This window comes from Asparagus officinalis, chromosome 1 (assembly GCF_001876935.1).
Source record: "Asparagus officinalis chromosome 1, Aspof.V1, whole genome shotgun sequence".
Taxonomy (NCBI): domain Eukaryota; kingdom Viridiplantae; phylum Streptophyta; class Magnoliopsida; order Asparagales; family Asparagaceae; genus Asparagus; species Asparagus officinalis.
The window spans coordinates 121,855,670-121,872,999 of record NC_033794.1 but is presented as its reverse complement, the minus strand read 5'-3'; the positions used below and the strand labels follow the sequence as shown (position 1 = coordinate 121,872,999).

At 46.3% G+C, this 17,330-nt stretch overlaps 1 protein-coding gene across 1 annotated transcript in view; it reads right to left on the bottom strand.

Annotated features, from left to right (window-relative positions):
• Positions 13,423-17,330, bottom strand: part of LOC109840790 — a 22,119-nt gene continuing 18,211 nt past the window's right edge. Inside the window, exon 3 of the mRNA XM_020409563.1 lies at positions 13,423-13,444. Coding sequence (XP_020265152.1) covers positions 13,423-13,444 — 22 coding nt within the window. The remainder of the gene's footprint in view (positions 13,445-17,330) is intronic.

Here is a 17,330-nt window from a genome sequence, read left to right as displayed (position 1 = left end):
AGTTGTAATGAATACCGCAATGAATACATTAATTTTCGACGCAAACAAACTGGCGACCACAGTGGGAGCCAACAGCTTCGCTTCCAGAGCTGTCGTGTCGCAACCTCGGATCTGCATCCCGGTTGAAGAAGTGGTCGAGTACGAGTTTGACAAACTGAAGTTCGAGGAATATCTGTCGTCCTCCTCCTCCAAATCCTCCGCCTCTCGCAAGCGAAGGAAGATCAACGCCCCCGTTGTTGCGGTAGCTGAACCTTACAACGCCCTTTCGATCTCCAATGAGTCCGGATCTGCAGATCTGAACTCCTCCTCAATCAAGGAGTTGAGTACAGAAGGCGCGCCTATTTTATCAAAGAGAACTCGTCAAAGGCAGCGCCAACGTTGTGCGCGCCAACTCGCTAAAGCATTGGAGTCAATTGACGGGATCCGTTACGAGGCGGATCTAAAAATTAGGCAACGCCAAGCACCCCAACAGCGGACAGATGTCCTCCCCTCCACACTCCGATCCGACCCGCCAATTTGCAGGTCACTCCAATCCGACCCGCCGATTTGCAGGTCACTCCGATCCGACCCGCCAATTTGCAGGTCACTCCAATCAGACCCGCCAATTTGCAGGTCACTTGGATCTGACCTTCCAAATCACAGGTCACTTGGATCCGACCTTCCAAATCGCAGGTCACTTGGATCCGACCTTCCACTTTGCAGGTCACTTGGATCCGACCTTTCAAATCGCAGGTCACTTGGATCCGATCCTCCACTTTGCGGGTCACTTGGATCCGACCCTCCACTTCGCGGGTCACTTGGATCCGACCTTCCAAATCGCGGGTCACTTGAATCCGACCCTCCAACCCGCGGGTCACTCAAATCTGACCCGCGCCAGGGTCGAGACAGAAGACGTTCTGCACCGGTTACGTCGATCCCTTCGAGTTCCGTACCTCTGGTGGAGCCCCACGACAACATGGATTTGTCCCGATTCAAGGTGAGGATAGTTGATCGCCTGGGTCCTTTGCACGAGGATCGAGGTAAAGTTTTGATCGAAGGACACTTGGGTCCGATGATTGAACCCCGAACGACTCGTCGAGCTGGGGGTCGCACATGCCCTCACAACAATTTCAAGCCTTCGTATAAAGGGAAAGCTCCAGTTTTTACCCGCCTGGGGGTGTGTATTAAATTCCAAGAGCCCGTCAAAAGTTCACGCTTACAAATGCGTGACTCTAAACACGTGACTCTTGAGAACGCCAACAAGGAGTTGCATACTCAGAAGAAAACGCGTAAGATAAACGAGCGCATTATACCTGAGGATTCATGTAAACAGTCGATAGGTTACTCCGATGGCAACGTCGATGAGTTGTACTATCGGACTGGGGGTATGAACAAGTCTCAGAAGAGAAGTACCCAGGAATTGGAGTCTCACTGCCCGTGCGCTAAGATAATCAGGACAGTATTATCAGCATGTAGTTGCCCCAAGACCGCTCCGCAGAGGGTCTCGGTATTTGAGAGGATCTCCAACGGAATAGCTAAGTCCAAACCAAAGCGTCTCCGTAAGAAGCGATCGGCTGTTCATGATAACGAACTTCCAAAAGTCACAATTAACATGGCTGATAAGGGAAAGTCGATTCGACCTTCTAGTTCTGACCCTCTCGTATCGCATCGTCTGACTCGGCTACGGGTAGGGACTACTAAACGTAGGGACTACCAAAGAATGCAAAGAGGTTTATCATCGGATGATGAAGCATCAGATGCTAACTCGGCAATCGCTTCTGATAATACGGTATCCAGTCCGGGACAATCTCGCGAAGTGTTCATGATCAACACCGAGCAGATCGCCAAAATTCTCGAGGATGCTCTAACCAAGCAGAAAGAGGCATTCAAGTTCGAAATGGAAACGGCTATGCGGCGGATGAGGGAAGAACATGACCAACAAATCCGAGCTTTGTCGAATCAAATTGGTGAATCCAGCCGTCGCAACACTGCTAACCAAGCAAATAGCGATTCAAATGTGGATGAACGTCTCAATGCTGATGACCCTCCCGTTGACCAAAACGCTAGGGGTGGTCTTACTAAAAACGACAACACTGGGGGTGGACCCGTCATTCCTCTTTCAAATCGTCCGAGGCCCGACAGGAGTGAGGATGAGAAAATGAAAGATCTCGAGAGCAAAATCAACGCTCTAATGTCTACTAGAGAGGTGAAAAGGACCGGCATTCCATGTCCCTATCCAAGAGAATGGGATTCGATCCCGTATCCGGCGAAGACCTCGAGAGAAAAGTCAACGCTCTAATGTCTGCTCGAGAGGTAAAAAGGACCGGCATTTCATGTCCCTTTCTAAGAGAATGGGACTCGATCCCGTATCTGGCGAAGTTCAACCTGATTAACTTCACGCCGTTTGACGGGAAGGGTTCACCCACTCAACATCTGATCTACTTCAAGTCCCACTTGGGCATGATCTCCGGCAATGAAGCCTTGATGGTTCGGTCATTCGTTGGTACCCTGCGCGGGCCGGCCTTCGATTGGTACCGCCGTCTCAAGCCCGGAAGTATTAACAACTGGGACGATATGGAGAACTCATTCCTTGGTAACTTCTTTGATGACGACGACGAGGTATCCATCAGGACACTTTTCGATGAGAAACAAGAAGATGACGAGACAGTCGACGACTTCGTCAAGCGCTTTCGGAATAAAGCAATGAACTGCCGAGATCCGATCACGGAGGAATTCATCCTCCAGACATGTCATAACAACCTATCTATTGAGATATTAGAAGTTATGGGAGTCGCACCGTCCAACACTTGGAAAGAGTTGAAGACGCGCGGAGAGCGGACCGAACGCTTCCTCCGAAGGAAAAAAGCCGAGAGGAGCCAACCGACGGCGAATCTTCCGAACTCAAACTTCGCCTCCCGTGGTAAAGGAAAGGCACATGCAGTGGTTGTAGACGTTAACCAGACATCGCAACAACAACCCCGGAGGCAGCAAAAGACTTCGGATCCGAGACTCCAAAAAGAGTACTCCTTCAAGGACGAAGATGTTCCGGCTATTTTCGAGTCCCTCCTTGAAAATAACAAGATTAAGCTACCACCTATCCCAGATCAGGAGGAAGCTGATAATACTACAGATCCGAAGTACTGTGCGTACCACAGGAGGATCCTTCATCCTACCAAGGCTTGCTTCGCTCTTAAGAATAAAATCCAAACCTTGGTTGAAGCCGGCGTTATATCGCTCAATTGAGCCGAATGAACACTCTGACAAGTATAAGAGTATAAACTGCTTCTTAATCCTCCGACCGATATAAGAGGTTAAACTGCTCCCTGATACTCCAATTGGTATATGAGTCTAAACTGTTTCCTACCGTTGACGGGAAGTTCCTGGAGAATTTTTACACGTAATATTCTTAAGGATAACCCGATCATGTAACTCGGTATAATGTTAGACCCAGTTTCACGAAAGAAGCTGGGGGTGGATGATTCATGTAACAGGAAGTTCCCGGAAGAATGTTACATGTAATTTTCTTAGGGATAACCCGATCATTATGAATAAAGTGATAAACACTAAACCCATTGTGATTTCCGAACACTCTATTGCTGAGATGAGATTCGATCACTTCGTTGGATCAATCTTCTCTCGCAAAACTTCCATTGGTGTTCGACGACGCACAGTCGCCACCACCACAAAAATCCCCCATCGATCAGACTAACCGACGATGGGATCACCGAAATTCTTTCCGGTTTAATTCATTCAAACTTCCGCTATGTTCATGCACTCAACACTTTCATGGTTAGAGTACGGATATAATGCTTGGAATTATCATCTGTCAATCTTTGACGAATTATCAAACCCCTTCGTTTGAAGTGGAGATCCCACTTTGAGTTTTCAATTGTAACTGGAGATAGAATATAAAATTCTTCCTCTTCAGCTTTGGGAGATAGAATGTAAAATTCTTCCTCTCCCGCATCGGGTTCGTCTTTGCCCCAAGAGAAGACTCCGCTTTTTCAAACTTCTAAAATCCGTGCCTCACACGCACGGGAAATTTTATCCCGAATCCTGAGTAGGGATAAGTCAACGTCTAACACGTGTTGCCGGTTTAGTCTTTCACCGATTGAAAAAGATACCAGAATCTAGTCTGGGGCATTTTATCCCGAAGCCTAAGTAGGGATAAGTCAACGCTTAACCCGCGTTGCTGGGTGGTTCGTTCCCGTAAAAACGACCGAGTCTACGTATTCAGCATCGTAGCAACAAAAATCCATACCTTTTATGTATGGGGAATTTTATCCCGAAGCATAAGTAGGGATATTAGTCTTTCACCGATTGAAAAAGACACCAGAATCTAGTCTGGGGTATTTTATCCTGAAGCCTAAGTAGGGATAAGTCAGCGCTTAACATGTGCTGCTGGGTGGTTCGTTCCCATGAAAATGACCGAGTCTACGTATTCAGCATCGTAGCAACAAAAATCCATGCCTTTTATGCATGGGGAATTTTATCCTGAATCCTGAGTATGGATAAGTCAACGCCTAACACGCGTTGCCGGGTAGTCTATTCCCGTAAGAAAGATAAAGTCTACGTATTCAAAATCCATGCCTTTTATGCATGGGGAATTTTATCCTGAATCCTGAGTATGGATAAGTCAACGCCTAACACGCGTTGCCGGGTAGTCTATTCCCGTAAGAAAGACAAAGTCTACGTATTCAATATCGTAGCACTAAGAGAGTTAACTCTCTTAGTACAACGTCACATGCGGAACGGACTTAAACAATTCGCATGTAAGCCCGATTCAAACGGTAATCGGTAAAGGTACGTCAAATCTGTTGAAGGCTGAGGGTTTGCCAAAAACCTTAAAGTCTACGCCTAATACGCATCGCCGTTTAGTCTTTTCACGTGAGAAAGACGAAGTCTACGTATTCAATATCGTAGCACTAAACGAGTTAACTCTTTTAGCACAACGTTACGTGCAGAATGGGTCTAAACAACCTGCATGCTAGCCCGACTCAAACGGTAGTCGGTAAAGGCTTATCAAACCCGTTGATGGCTGAGAATTTGCCAAAAATTCTATAAACGTGAGTCATTGACGTATCAGCTTCATTAGTTGATCTCGAGAATTGAGCATCCAACGACTTCGGGATAAGATCCATACATGCAGATGAATCAGCTTTAATAGTTGGTCCTGCAGCCCAACATTCGGGACCGTCACGCTCCAATGCCTTAAGAGCTTAAACTGTGTAGCGCGTTACAGTAAAGATCGATGCCAGTCAACGCATCAGCAATCTTGCCAAATTAAGGAAAACAATGATTTCAGGGAGTTCAATCAGATTCAGATATGAATTTCTGAGGAAGATGATCAGTTTAAAGTCAACTCAATGGCACGAGCTAAGTTCAGAAACTTACACACCAATCTCAGTTTAAGATTTTGACAACGGTCAGACGATAAACGCAACGCCGGAAGAACTTCATCTATTCGATGAAACAATGAATAGATTGAAGGCTGAAGAAATTAAGGATTGAGATAGTTCAAGGTCACTCTACGAAATTGCGGAGATGGCCTATCTTATCCAAAGCATTCCATACTCCTTTATAAAAGAATGAGTCTGAAATACTTTGGAGGGGGTATCTGTAGGCATCTAAAAATGCCTATGGGTGTCCGCACACAGCTCGAGACAGAGAGAAGATGATAAACATCGCTATTAGAGTCGCAGGAGCTCATTTGACAATGACAAATACATGAAGTGAGTTGACGGATCATACGAAGCAACGAAACTTCGGAATAACGGAAACGAGAGCTGATCGGGAGCCCCACGTCGTTTACAAAAGGCGGAGCACCCCTCGTGTCCTATTTATTCCAAATATGATTCAATTATAGGATCCTGTAGATCCCCTCGTTGGCTTTCCAACGCATCTTGAATCAGCCTAATCGGAGGTCGTACGAAAGAGTTATGACCAAAATACCGCAGATATCTCAAACTGACCCGCGCTACAGTAACAGCGGGTCGGAATTTTCCGACCCGCGCTACAGTAACAGTGGGTCGGAATTTTTCGACCCGCGCTACAGTAACCGCGGGTCGGAATTTTCCTGCGCGCGCTGTTTCGACCCCAGTTCGGATTTTGACGGTTTTTCTCGGGATTTGGTCGTTCCTGAGCATCCAAACTGACTTGATATCATCCCCTAGCATGGTTAATCAGTTATTAACTGAAGATAGAGCCAAATCACTTGTTCTTATCCAAATAACCGCTTCTGAAGCTTATAAATACGAGCTCGGGTGCTCATTTCTGAGGGGCGATTGATTATCAAGACGAGGAGGTGCTGTCGGATTGTGGAGTCAAAGGAGCACGAATTTCAGCGAGGGTTGACAGATCTTGGTGAGTTCTTCGGCATAAAGAAGGAGAGTTCGAGAGATCCGACGCCCGTTCCCATCCGTCCCTTGAGATTAGGCTTGGTCTTAATCTCGAGAAGAGCCCTGATTTCGCTTGGTCGATTTCAGCGCTTCAAATCAAATACTTCCTCGGCGAAGGTGAAGCTCTATCGAATTTTCCATCAACCGGATCCAGATCTAAGGCGGTCCACGGATAAACCCCGGCACATGCAAAGATCCCACGCAAAGCAGCGGGTGATAAACGTCCTCTGCGTTTGTTTTAACGAGAGTTGTAAACTTTTGTTTTCATTGTGTAAAAGTCTTATAAAAAGACAATCTTTTTTTTGTTTTCATTGTAACGATCGAAGTTGTAATGAATACCGCAATGAATACATTAATTTTCGATGCAAACAGAAGATGATGAGGAGCATGATTCCATAAATGACATCACCACTTTTGACGATGCTCCCAAGGTCCCATCTGATAAAGTATCTGGTTATACTCCTTTTCACATCTCTGGTAAGCCTAGTTTTCTTCGACTTCTTCCGCATGTTCTTTCCGCGTTCCGACCTTTTTTTCGTGCAGGCTCCTCTTCTCCAGGGACTACTGCTGCTACTACTTCAGAGCAAGAACCTGTGCAGATGTCTGCTCCTTTAGAAGAGCAACATTTACCTGGTTCACCTACGGCGACTGTTCCTCCTGCAGTATTGCTTGAAACTACTACCGCAACTCCTCCTCCAGAACAGCAGCTTGTGCAGGTGTCAGCTCTTATGCAAGAGGAGCCCCTGCCTGCCTCATCCACTGTAGCTGCTTCTCCTACAGCCTTGATGAAGATCTCGCTTGCGCCCACAAAGGTCGGACCAAGCGCGTCTCCGGCGAGGGCAATGATGGCTTTGACTTCAAGCCCTTCGCAATTGAATGTTTCAGTTGCCTCCGCGACTTCTACACCCAAATCACTTGCTAATCCATACTTTGGCGCGTCCACTTCTAGGGTCGTCGAGTCGTCCTCCATTGCTTTTTCTAGTCCAACGGATGCTCCTGACTTCCTCCATATTTCCTTGAGCTACTTAAACAGTCTCGTGAGGAAGGTAATTAAGGTTGTCACAGCTGGTCGAGGCCGCTTTGATTCTTTTAAGTATCTCTTAGAAGCAGGCTTAAATAGGGTCAAAAGTGTGGGCAATGCACATTGCTTTGAACGTTGTTCGGAAGCTATTTCCCACTTAGAAGCCCGGCTCAAACATTTGGAAGCCCTCAGCCACGAAGACATTCAGACACAGATCGTGTCTACTTTTGCTGACCTCCAAGTTGAGGAAGTGACTCGCCGTGAGGCGATTGAGCGAAGTCTGGCTGAAAAAGAGCTTCAAGTCACGCATTTGCGAGAACAGAGCGATCTGAGGTAAAAAGAACTGGAGCTCTCTACTGCTTCTTTGGACCTTATCCGTACGAAACTTGTCGAGGTTGAGGCGGAGGTGCTGAGATTGAAGGCCCAGCTTTCTCGCGAAGAAGCCGTTGTTAATATACTTGGAGCCAAAAACGCAGACACTCTTTTGAATTACCATAAGGAAGCTCAGGCTCTTGAAAGAGCCCATAAGGAAGCTCAGGCTCTTGAAAGAGCGAAGAAGGAGGCAGCCGCTGAAGTAGCACCCACTGAGGATGAGCTGCGGAGAAAGGCTGAAGCCGTTGTACGGGCCAATCATGAGGAGAAGCTTTCTGATGCCAAAGCTCAACATGCCTCTTTTGACCTGACCTTGTACTATTCTTTTGCTTAAGAACAGCTTTGTATCACTTCTTTTTGGTTTCTGAATAAAAAGTGATATTGACTTCTCATTGTTTCTTGCATTTATCATGTTTTGATTTTAAATACAAGTCACGAGAAATGCCTGAGATGTATTACTGACTTAGAATAGATCTCCTTATTATCGTTTAAAATAGCTCTAGAAAGTTTCAAACTGCTGGGGATGGATATTTTATTATTTTCCCATAATGGGGTTGACTGGTAGAATTCTTCCTGTGTCATTTCTGCTTTGAACACTGAAAGAAGCCTATAGGTGTCTGAGGTATAGTTTTAACTCGGTAAGGGGAATATTGCGATCAGGGCAACTTGAGAACTTATCGTTCTATTGACGAGAATCGATAAGTTGATTTTGTCAGAGGTGTGATTTTAACGTGACAGAAAAAATATTACGATCGGAGCAATTTTGAGGACTTATAGTTCTATTGATGAGAATAGATAAGTTGATTTTGTCAGAGGTGTAATTTTAACGTGACATTTGAAATATTACGATCGGAACAATTTTGAGGACTTATCGTTCTATTAACGAGAATCGATAAGTTGATTTTGTCAGAGGTGTAACATTAACGTGACATATGTGAGGAAAGAATATTATAGCGTCTCACTTGGGAGAACTGCTAAGTGTTTTATCGTCAGGGTGATCAATTGTGATACTTGGAACAAGATTTTGGGGGAGTTTGTTACTCCACGGAAAATAGGTTATTTATTGCTCTGCTGAGGAGAGCTAATAAATTAACAATGATTTGGAGACTTATCGTTCTATTAATGAGAACTGATAAGTGGATTTTGGGGTGTAGTATTAGCCCGATGAGAATTTAGATTATGCTGATGAGATACAGAAGCTTTGACTAACTCTCTGTTAAGAGAGCTCATGACTTTGAGGGATAAGTGTTGTGTTTGATGACACAAATGTAGATTCTTCATTTAGAAGAATTATTGTGTTTGATGACACAAATGTAGATTCTTCATTTAGAAGAATTATAACGCTGAAGTGACCTTCGCGTTTTGGGTTCAGAAAGCGAGGTTCAAGATTCTTCATTTAGAAGAATTATAACGCTGAAGTGACCTTCGCGTTTTGGGTTCAGAAAGCGAGGTTCAAGCCTTCATAACGCTGGCCTGAGCCTTACGCTTGGGGTTTGGAACGCGGTTGTGAACTTCGCGTTTCGAAGATGGTTGAGATTCACTCCTAGAATCCCATGCCATCTAAACAGCTTGACGGCTGTTATAAATAGACCTGAGTGGTCACGTCAAGAGTCATTTGACTCTCTAAAATTTCAGCTATTTCCAAGAACGAGAACTCTCGTTTGATTTTGGCAAGATCTCCGATGAGCTTCGTCTCTCTCGTTCAAAAGAGTTTCCTCCGATCGACTGCATCAATGGCGCCTCGGAGAACGAGCTCTAACTCCAAGAAAGTCGTCGGAGCGACCTCCGAGATGCCGTCGGCTGAGGACGCCGGTGGTGTCCTTGTCCATGCGGGAACTTCGTCGTCAACATCGCCGCCGCAGGGGCCTCCCTGTCGTGGTGAGTGCTGACTGAAATAACTTGCCTTGGCAAGTTCCTTGACAACCCTAGATGGGTTCTTGATAACGAGGAAGATGACTCGTTTTAACTCAATGAAAACGCGGGGTTGGGATCCCATATGGGTCTCGACCCTCACGTTCAAGTTTTTCAACACGAGGTTGACTCTCGCGTTTGAGGCTTCTGACGCGAGGTTCGACCTTCGCGTTGGAGACTTTGACATGAGACTTTAACCCTTTGTGTTTTAGACTCTGTCTTTATGTCGATAGTTCGCTTCTAACCGCTAACCTCTGCTTTTGATTGTGCAGTGCTTCTCCCAAACGTGCCGCTTTCACAAGAGCATCATTTTGGATATATCGGTGGACCTGACACGAATGAACCGTTCAGTCTTCAGAGCAGGATTCCGTTGTGTACTTTCCCTGATTCGGAAAGAGCGGAAATGATTAAATTCCCTCAATGCTCTACTCTCAGGGTTCTGATAACTGACTTAGACTTGGAGACCCCTGTCGGTCATGCCCAGTTTCCTAAACCAGCATTCATATTTAGAGATCGCATACCAGTCAATGATCATCTCACATATGTGGAAGATTCAAAGATACTGCGGAGAGTTGATAGTCACCTTTTCTTCCTTCACAACATGAAGAGGATGTACTCGCTCTCCTACTTTTTGAATGTGAGCTGCCGTCGGGGTTTGACCTTCGACATAGTAAAGGAGAAGGAGAACGTGTCGCTTGGATTTGGTCGGTGAGCTCGTACACAAATTGGGGAACAACTCAAGGGGTTAAGACCTGGTTTGTTTGATAAGAAGGAACTGGTTCCGGAAATGTCACGTCCAGCGAATATCTTTATCTGCTAATTCCTTGCAATTCAGGGTGAATTCTCTACCCAGACGATCAGATCCCCTGGATGGGTCTGTTCTGGAGAAGGAGGTTGGTGGACCCGCATGGTTGACTTCGTTCTTGAGGGGCTTGAGGAATCGCTCACTCAATCGGGTCTTACAGTTCCTGTGTTAGCTACATGACGGGGAGTCGTGCTGAGTTTTCACAATTTCTTCGCCATGTTGGAGAAATATAACCCGGACAGCTACACATTTTTCACACCTGCAGGAGAGTTAGGTTTTGCTCTCCATGAGATACAAGCAGTGTCGGGGCTGCCGCTTGGAAAAACGCCCTACGAGGAGTTTACCGAGGAGCTTTCCTTATTGAAGGTGGCGCACCCGGAAATTTATGCTACCTTCTAGGAATTGATGTGCCACTTCCACATATGTGCCCAAGTCTTTGGGATGCGTGGAGGGGGCATTATGCATACCACATGGGCGGAATACCTTTTTCAAAATTTAAACCGGAAAGATGTAGCCGTATCTCGGGTTGCTGTGATCTCTCATAAGGATGCCAAAGCTCGAATTACAGCTTCCAGCGCTACCTATAAGACAGAGCATGCCGATGATGATTTTGAAGCTGGTGCCGAGTTTGAAAGTTTTCACTACCAAGCGATAGTTCCCATCTCTGACACGGCTCTACTTGCGGGCTTCTTCATGATTTGGTTGAAGCGGTGCGTAGTACCGTCAAGACCAATAGAGGCAATATTAGCTGAGGTTGTGTACCCAGCTGTTTTGCTAGCGCACGGGAGACCTGTGAGTCTCCTTACTGCTATGGTTGGCTGTATTCAGAATGGCCTGAGGGTGTTGACTTCAGAACTTCTCAGCGCTTCGAGGGTCAAAGCTACTAAGAAGAAAGCTGGGAAAGCTCCTCAACCACGTGTTCCAGTGCCGTATACATATCTAGCGGCCTGGTTCATGTTGCATTGCCCTTCATTGATGACGGGAGTATATGAGGGCGATGGCGTTTATATTCCCTTTGTACAGAGACTGGAGTCGGCCACGTGGACTAATTCTTACATAGTCAGGGCTCGACAACTTCTATCCCGGGAGGACAATTACCGGATTTTTGGTTGAGCTCCTAATTTTGACGGGGCTGACGTGGAGGACGCCCGCTTCATAGACTTGCTTTTTGAGGGCTCGTCTTCTTTGGAAGAGGGCACATTTAGCTGGCTTCTTATGATCAGGCTGGGCTACCTGGTCTACCGCTTGCGGGAGAAGTGCATAATCGAGCCCTATATGCCTTCTCGGTTCGCCAGACAGTTTGGATATGACCAACTCTATGTTGTCAATCCCAACCCGGCGTTAGCTCAGATTAGGAATTTGTATGAAGGAGCTCGTGCATGGTACTTCTTCTCCGCTGGGGGAACCCATACGAAATTCACCTTACCCAACTCATCGCCTGGCTGCTCTACTGTTATGGATTTCCGCCAATGGTTTGCTGAAGTTTCTCAGATCTCGGAATATGATGTTTATACTTCATGTATAAATGAGATTCAGGAATTGTATCGTTCGAGGAGCGGTTCTACGAGTACTCGTTTGCCAGGGATGGAAGAGTACCTATCTTGCGAACAAGAAGCGACCGGAACCATTAAAGCTCCCAGGGACTTGTCCACCATAGAACCTTCCGAGGAAGAGGTTTCTATGGGGATCGAAGAGGGAAGACCACTTGCTGATTCTCCTGAGGAAAAGACAACTGAGGAGATTCCTGCAGAAGAGCCTGTTCCTAAACCTCGTTCTTTAAGATCGGGTAAGAAGGCTCTTTCTGCTGCTGAGCAAGGCGAATATGACAGGAGAATTCGTAAGCGAATACCTGTCATGGCCAAAAATTCCAAAAAGGCCAAGTTAATGGGGGATGCGATGAAATCTGCGCCCGTTGGGATTTACACTGATCGAGAGGACGAAATGCCCTAATCAACCCCTTCTATTCCTGAGGACGCTAGAGCTGGAGAGGCATCGCCCGTTATGGGTTCTGAATCCGCTCCTCTTTCTCTATCGCGAGACGAAAGTGCATGTAAGGGCCCTTCTTCTGAAGTTGCTCCATCATCTGTTCAGGATGAACACACAGGTCCGATCTATCCAACCATTCCTCCTCCACGCTCGAGAGCTCTAAAGAAATTGATTCAGGAACTGGAACGTTGGATGCAGACAATTGTTAATATTGTTAGTGTTGAAGGAGCTTCTTTTGAAGATTGTGAACCCATCTTGACCCAATGCTTAGACGATATCAAGAATAAAGGCGATGCATCATGGACTGAGCACTGTCAGGGAGGAATCGCTCTCTTGAAGGCAGAATTAGCAACTTTCAAGGAGCTGCAGCGCACCAATTTAGATTCTGAAGTGGAACCGGCTCTTTTCTTGGCGATAATCTCCAGAGCACATCATCCAGGGACCCTTCGCAAGGACTTGTTTGACAAAAAGGCCCGCATATCAGCTTTAAGGAAGCGACACTCTACAACATATGCTAAAATCAAAGGTGTTGCTTCTGATGTCCACGGTATCGAAGAGACTATCACTCGATTAGAGGCCGAGTTGGACCAGAAGAAAGCTCAATTGGCCCACTATGAGGATGTCAGAAAAGAGCTTGAGCATCAAAGTGGCCAAATTTATACGGATTTTTGTCATACACTCCACGTGGCTGAGCGGATTCGCAAAGACATTGTTGCTGCCCTTCGTATCGAAGCAGAACTCAGAAAGGAGATTGAAGAACAAGTCCGAGCAGCTCATCAGAAGAAACTTTCTGCCTTCAAGTCGAGACTAAAGTCTCTCAAGTTAATAAGGCCTGATGTTTAGATATCGTCCTGTTCTTGACTAAGGAATTTTGTATCATTTTCACTTTGTTTGTCATCATTTTGTGTTTAGATTAACAATTTTGAATGAAAATGATATCATCTTGTCTTTTACCATCTCTTCTGCTGAAACCTGATTTAAGATAATGGAAAATAGAGCTAATGCTATCAAAATTCCCTTTATTATTTATTTAGAATAATTCCATCAAATTACAATCGTTAGAGGTGTAGTGTTAACATGACGAAATACAAGATAGAATTACACTAAGAATAGGCAACCCCCAGCCTGATTTAGCTGGGGTTTAGGGGGCTACATGATTCAGGGAAAGTATCTCTTCAGGAACTTCCCATTAATCGGCATCATGAGTCTATCTCCTTCTTGGTTGATAAGGCGATATGCTCCATTCGAATAGACTGATTCTATTACGAAGGTCCCTTCCCATTTAGGATTGAACTTCCCTTTGGTTTTGTGTGTCATCACCATGGGTCGTCTGTTGGCCAACACTAAATCGCCTTTCTTGAAAACTCGTTCCTTAACTTTTTTGTTGTAGGCTTTAGAGATACGGGCTTGATATAACTCAATCTGTTGCTGAGCTTGAAGTCGTTTGTCGTCTAAGGCTTCAAGTTCTTGCAGACGTCGTTGATGCTTTTCTTCTTCTGTTAGTCCAGTTGTGATAGCGACTCTCAGAGAAGGAATCTGGATTTCCAATGGCAATACAGCCTCGCAGCCGTATACCAAAGAGAAAGGTGTGACTCTTGTAGAGGTCCTTACTGTCGTGCGGTAAGCCCACAGACATTCACCAAGTCTTTCATCCCAATCGCGCCGGCTCTTGGAGACAAACTTTTTGAGGAGCTTCACTATGGTTTTGTTGAACGCTTCTGCAAGACCGTTCGCTGGTAGATGCAACACTTTGGATTCTAAATTTGTCACAAAATCTTTGAAACCCAAAGCTGACGAATTGTGTCCCGTTGTCGTGAACTATTCGTCTCGGGACTCCAAAACGGTAAACGACGTGATGCTTGATGAACTTGATCACATTTAAAGTCTTGACTTCTTTCAACGGGATTGCCTCCGCCCATTTGGAGAAATAGTCGGTTACAGCTAGAATGAATCAGTGTCCTTTGGATGTCGGAGGGGAAATCGGTCCGACGATATCCATACCCCACATTTCGAATGGCCAAGTTGCCGATGTGGGGTGTAAGTTCCCTGGTGCTTGGTGGATGAAGTCTCCATGAATTTGGCACGCGTGACAACGTTTAGCGTAGTCAACCGGGTCTGAAAACATCTTCGGCCAATAATAGCCGATTCGTCGGAGGCGATCTCCTAATTTAGCTCCGGGTTGATGAGCTCCGCACATTTCGTCGTGAGCTTCCTTAAGGGCCTCTTTTGCTTCCTTCCGGGAGAGGCATCGAAGCAAAACTCCATCATGTGACTTACGGTACAAGACTTGAGAGACTGCGTCGTAATAGAATCGGAGGGCCTTTCGTTTGATAGAGTCCGCTTCCTTAGGGTCATCCGGCAGAATTCCATATACGGCATAGTCGATGTACGGGAATCGCCAATCCCTAGATTCGAACTCCATAAATGTCGTACAGACTTCACCTGACGTCGTCTCGTCTGGGTTTTCCTCCATGGGGATCTTGGAAGAGCATAGTTTTCGTCCCGCGACTGGAATCGTTGCTTCAGCTCCCGGTGGCAATGCTAATGAAGTTGCCAAAGAGGCCAGAGCATCTGCATACGCAATCTGAGCTCGTGGTACATATTCGATAAAGAATCCTTCGAACTTTTGAGCTTGCTCTAGCACTACGAAGTAATACGGGATCAAATCCTCATGACGTACTTCGTATTCTCCTCGGACTTGATTAACGATGAGTTGAGAGTCACCGTAAGCCTCAAGGTGCTGAACATTAAGTTCTTCAGCGAGAGTCACCGTAAGCCTCAAGGTGCTGAACATTAAGTTCTTCAGCAAATTGCATTCCTAATAGCAGAGTATTATACTCGGCTACATTGTTGGTGCAAGGTTCGATTAAGGAGAATCCCCTTGGGATTACGTGACCATTCGGGGAGATTAGCACTACTCCTACTCCCGCGGTAATTACTCTATAAGGGTTTGCTCTGGATGCACTGTCGAAGAATAACTTCCACACTTGCGTAGCTTCTTGAGTAACACAAGTTTCGGCGACTTCATCAGGTAATTCTTCATACAACTTAGACGTTCCTGACACTGGATGATCGGCTAAGAAGTCGGCCAGTACTTGACCCTTGACCGCCTTTTGAGGCATGAACTGCATGTCGTATTGTGACAAGAGAATGGCCCATTTTGCAAGCCGGCAATTTAGAGATGATGGTTTCGTCATCAGAACTCTCAAAGGGTTTACCTTAGAGATGACGTGAATTGTTTGTCCAACTAGGTAATGTCGCATCTTTTGAATTGTGAATACCAAAGCGAGACATTCTTTTTCGACCGGATTGTGCTGGTGTTCGGATCCCATCATAGTCCTGCTCAGGTAATAGATGGCTTGCTCTTGACCTTGATCATTATTCTGAGTTAACAAAGCACCAAGAGAATGATCCATGGCCCTCACATATAACAGGAATGGTTTTCCTGATATTAGGGCCACGAGAACTGGCGGTTGAGTTAGATATCTTTTAATATCTTCGAATGCTCTTTGACACTCTGCATCCCAAACAAATGATATTCCTTTCTTCATGAGTTTAGAGAAAGGTTGGCAGTGCCCTGACAGATTTGATATAAATCTTCGAATGTAGGCCAGTCTGCCTTGCAAACCTCTGAGCTCTTTGAGATTCTTCGGAGGTGGCATGTCTTGAATGGCACACACTTTCTCTGGATCAAGAGAGATTCCCTTGGAAGTAACGATAAATCCCAGGAATTTTCCGCTTGAAACTCTGAGAAACGATTTTGTCGGATTCATAAAGGGAAAACTCTGAGACTCGTTCATACCCCCAGCCCGATAGTACAACTCATCGATCAGATGACCGGAGCAACCTATCATGTATTGACATGACTCCCCTGGTATAACGTTATCATCGTCAGATGAATACGTTTCTTTCATGGGATTTGCCGCTTTATTAGCATTCTTAAGAGTCACGTGTTTAGAACTACGCTTTTGGGAGCGCAGGATCTCAACAGGCTCTTGGTTTTGGATACACACCCCCAGGCGGGCGGAAATTGGAGTTTTCCCTTTATGAGAAGGCTTGAAATTGTTGCGAGGGCGTGTGCGACCTCCAGCTCGACGAGTCGCTCGGGGTTCAGTCACCGGACCCAAGCGTTCTTCGATCAGAACTTTGCCTCGATCCTCGTGCAAAGGACCCAGGCGATCGACTATCCTCACTTTGAATCGGGACAAATCCACGTTGTCACGGTGCCCCGCCGGAGGTACGGAACTCACAGGGATCGACGAAACAGGTGTAGAACATCTTCTGCCTTGACTCTGGCGCGGGTCAGATTTAAGTGACCGACAGGTTGGAGGGTCGGATTCAAGTGACCCGCAAAGTGGAGGGTCGGATTTGGGTGACCCGCAAAGTGGAGGGTCGGACCCAAGTGACCCACGATTTGGAGGGTCGGATTTGGACGACCTGCAGATTGGCGGGTCGGATTTTGGTGACCTGCAGATTGGCGGGTCGGATTTTGGTGACCTGCAGATTGGCGGGTCGGATTCAAGTGACCCGCGATTTGGAGGGTCGGATTTGGGCGACCTGCAGATTGGCGGGTCGGATTTTGGTGACCTGCAGATTGGAGGGTCGGACCCAAGTGACCCGTGATTTAGAGGGTCGGATTTGGGCGACCTGCAGATTGGCGGGTCGGATTTGGGTGACCTGCAGATTGGCGGGTCGGATTGGAGTGACCTGCAAATTGGCGGGTCGGATTGGAGTGACCTGCAAATTGGCGGGTCGGATTGGAGTGACCTGCGTTTTGGCGGGTCGGATTGGAGCGACCTGCGTTTTGGCGGGTCGGATTGGAGTGACCTGCAAATCGGCGGGTCGGATTGGAGTGACC